This window comes from Wasmannia auropunctata, unplaced genomic scaffold (assembly GCF_000956235.1).
Source record: "Wasmannia auropunctata unplaced genomic scaffold, wasmannia.A_1.0 LD336074.1, whole genome shotgun sequence".
NCBI classification, from domain to species: Eukaryota; Metazoa; Arthropoda; class Insecta; order Hymenoptera; family Formicidae; genus Wasmannia; species Wasmannia auropunctata.
The window spans coordinates 3,723,396-3,725,829 of record NW_012026816.1 but is presented as its reverse complement, the minus strand read 5'-3'; the positions used below and the strand labels follow the sequence as shown (position 1 = coordinate 3,725,829).

General features: G+C 22.6%; 1 protein-coding gene across 1 annotated transcript; it reads right to left on the bottom strand.

The window, feature by feature from the left end:
• Positions 1-339: 339 nt before the first annotated feature.
• LOC105449710 lies at positions 340-2,001 on the bottom strand. The gene is made up of 3 exons (XM_011689089.1): positions 1,518-2,001; positions 1,125-1,284; positions 340-661 (listed from the first exon to the last, which is right to left on the bottom strand). The coding sequence occupies exons 1-3, from the start codon at positions 1,692-1,694 to the stop codon at positions 534-536; spliced, it is 465 nt and encodes a 154-aa protein (XP_011687391.1). The 5' UTR covers positions 1,695-2,001; the 3' UTR covers positions 340-533.
• Between the last annotated feature and the right edge of the window lie 433 nt (positions 2,002-2,434).

The window sequence follows — 2,434 nt, the reverse complement described above, 5'->3', positions numbered from 1 at the left end:
TGTGTATAAGAGACAGGTATTAAAACATAATATTTTCTATTTAAGGTTTTCTTATAGTAACAAAAATGTTTTCATTAAAAGTTGTCTTAAAAAATTATTTATTAAAGATCGATGTACTTAAAACTTGTAAACATTTTACATATATAAAATGTGTGTGTGTGTGTGTGTGTATTCTGTATATCTCATATAAAACAAATTACATGTTATAAACATCATATTAACTTAAAATTTTTCATTCCTTTTTTAACAAATAAAATGCATATTCTTATTCTTTTTTTAAAAAATAAAACAAAATGTGTTATAAATATCACATTAATTTAAAATTTCTCATTCTTTTTTTTAACATAAAAAATGCAATATTCTTACACTCTCTTAAACAAATAAACATTAGAAACAATGAGTGTTAGTAAAAGGAAGAACAGAAATTATATCACTGTTATCATTAAATTTAAAAGCATTAAAAAAAAATTTTGAATTGAACATGAAAGAAAAAAAATAATATTTCAAAAATAAATAACTGAAGAAACTTCAGATTAATTGGCTGATGAGTTGGACCTGTTTTTTCTTCCTCCTTCTCTGTCTCCGCTTTCAGCAAGAAACTTTGACATTTTTTTGAATGTTTCATCTCTTGTTGCATTTGGCAATTTCCTTGATACTATTTCTACAAACAGAAAGAAAATTTAATAAGTTTTTTTGCAAATAGTGTCTTTTGTATAAAACAATTTCTTGTCTTCAAAATATACATTAAATACAAGGTGTTTAGTAAGTTATTTATAAGGTTATAAAGTGATTTGAATGGAGAAAAAGTTAAAGAAATATAACTTTTTCTATAAAAAAGTAATATTAGAATTATGTTCGTATTCTTTGTACAAGCACATATTAATAAATTATTATTAATTTAAACCTAAAAAAATATATTTATATTAAAAATATACCTCTAATAATTAGAATTATTTCAATAGTAGATTTCTATTTAGAAATATTAAAAAAATATTTTATATTCGAATACTTTTATAGAGTTTTTTAAATCAAATTTTTACTTATTGAAAGATACAACTTTAAACTTGTAAGATATATGTACTTTCAAGTAGTATTATAATAAAAAGAAGTCAAATAAAATTTACCAAAAACTGCAGCAGCAATTTTTGTAGCAGAAAAGTCGAGTTTCTTTTTCTTCCCGCAACCACTAAAGTGTATGGAAACAGTTTTTTTCATAATAATTTTCATTACCGATGGCACCAGTTGGTTTACTGTATCTCCAGATGCAAAATTGAGATATTTTATCTAAAAATTAAAGTATTACTTTATATAAATATTCTAGATAAATAAGTTGAAAACATGGATTACATTATATTTCTATTTTGTGTGTGTATGTATGTGTGTGTGATACCATTTAATAAAAAACTGATCATTTCTATGCTTTTCTATGCAAAATATTATCAATGTAAGGCTCATTTAAAACTTTTATAATATTAATCAGCAAATTATTCTATTATTACAGTTTGTTATATTTTTACCAAAGATGCAAAGTCTTCTTGAGAGTTTGCCAAAGAGTTATCAATTTCGTTGAAAGATTCTAAAGAGGTGATTGGAAGTAGGTGACTGAATTTATTTATCCTTATATTGTTATTTGTTGCTACTAAAGCATCTATTTTTCCTTTTATTTCTTGTTGATTTTTTCTTATTGTAGTCATTTCAAATTTTACTTCTTCAATAATTGTAAAAATCTTAGTTAGTATTCCTGTGGCAAAAAGACATAAAAGCTGTAATGTTTATATTAACAAAAATTGGATAAAATTTTTTATATAAAAATAGAGATGTATGTAAGCAGTTACAGATTCTTACCTTCTTTAATATGTTTAAAATTTATAGGCTTTGTAACTGCAATTTCTTCATCTGTTTCAATAGCCATTTCCCTTTCATTATGTACAATGTTATGACTGTTTGTAATTTGACAGTCTATTTGTACATTTTCCTGATGTTCTACTATTTGCGTTACTGAATCTTTAATAAAACAATGTTTTAGGTTTTAGAAAAATAGTCTTGAATATAATAACATATGGAATAATTTTTATATGATATACAGATTGAAAAAAGAAATTAAAAAATAGCTGTAACACCTTACTTTTACTTAGCAAATAAACTAAATTATTGCTATGCAAGATTTGAAGTTATTAATAATTATTATGTAAAATACATATATTATAAATATATTAAATAATTATATTAAAAATTACATATAAAGTATAATATTTTAATTATTAGATTCAAAAGTATTTTTAAATACAGAAAATTATCAAAATGACAACTTTATTTTATACTTTGTATATATATGTATGTCGTACCTTGAGTATTAAGAAAAGGTGGAACGACGGGACAGGTAGGATTATGTTTTGAATTCAAAGATTTATTCTTTTGAATTGGCTTTTTTGAC

Bases quoted from the DNA above. Each gene is read 5' to 3' on its own strand.
- LOC105449710 (XM_011689089.1), bottom strand. From the start codon at position 1,694: ATGACTACAATAAGAAAAAATCAACAAGAAATAAAAGGAAAAATAGAT. The intron at 1,285-1,517 runs GTAAAAATATAA...TTTAATTTTTAG, and splicing joins AAGAAGACTTTGCATCTTTG to ATAAAATATCTCAATTTTGC. The intron at 662-1,124 runs GTAAATTTTATT...TTCTGTTTGTAG, and splicing joins AATTGCTGCTGCAGTTTTTG to AAATAGTATCAAGGAAATTG.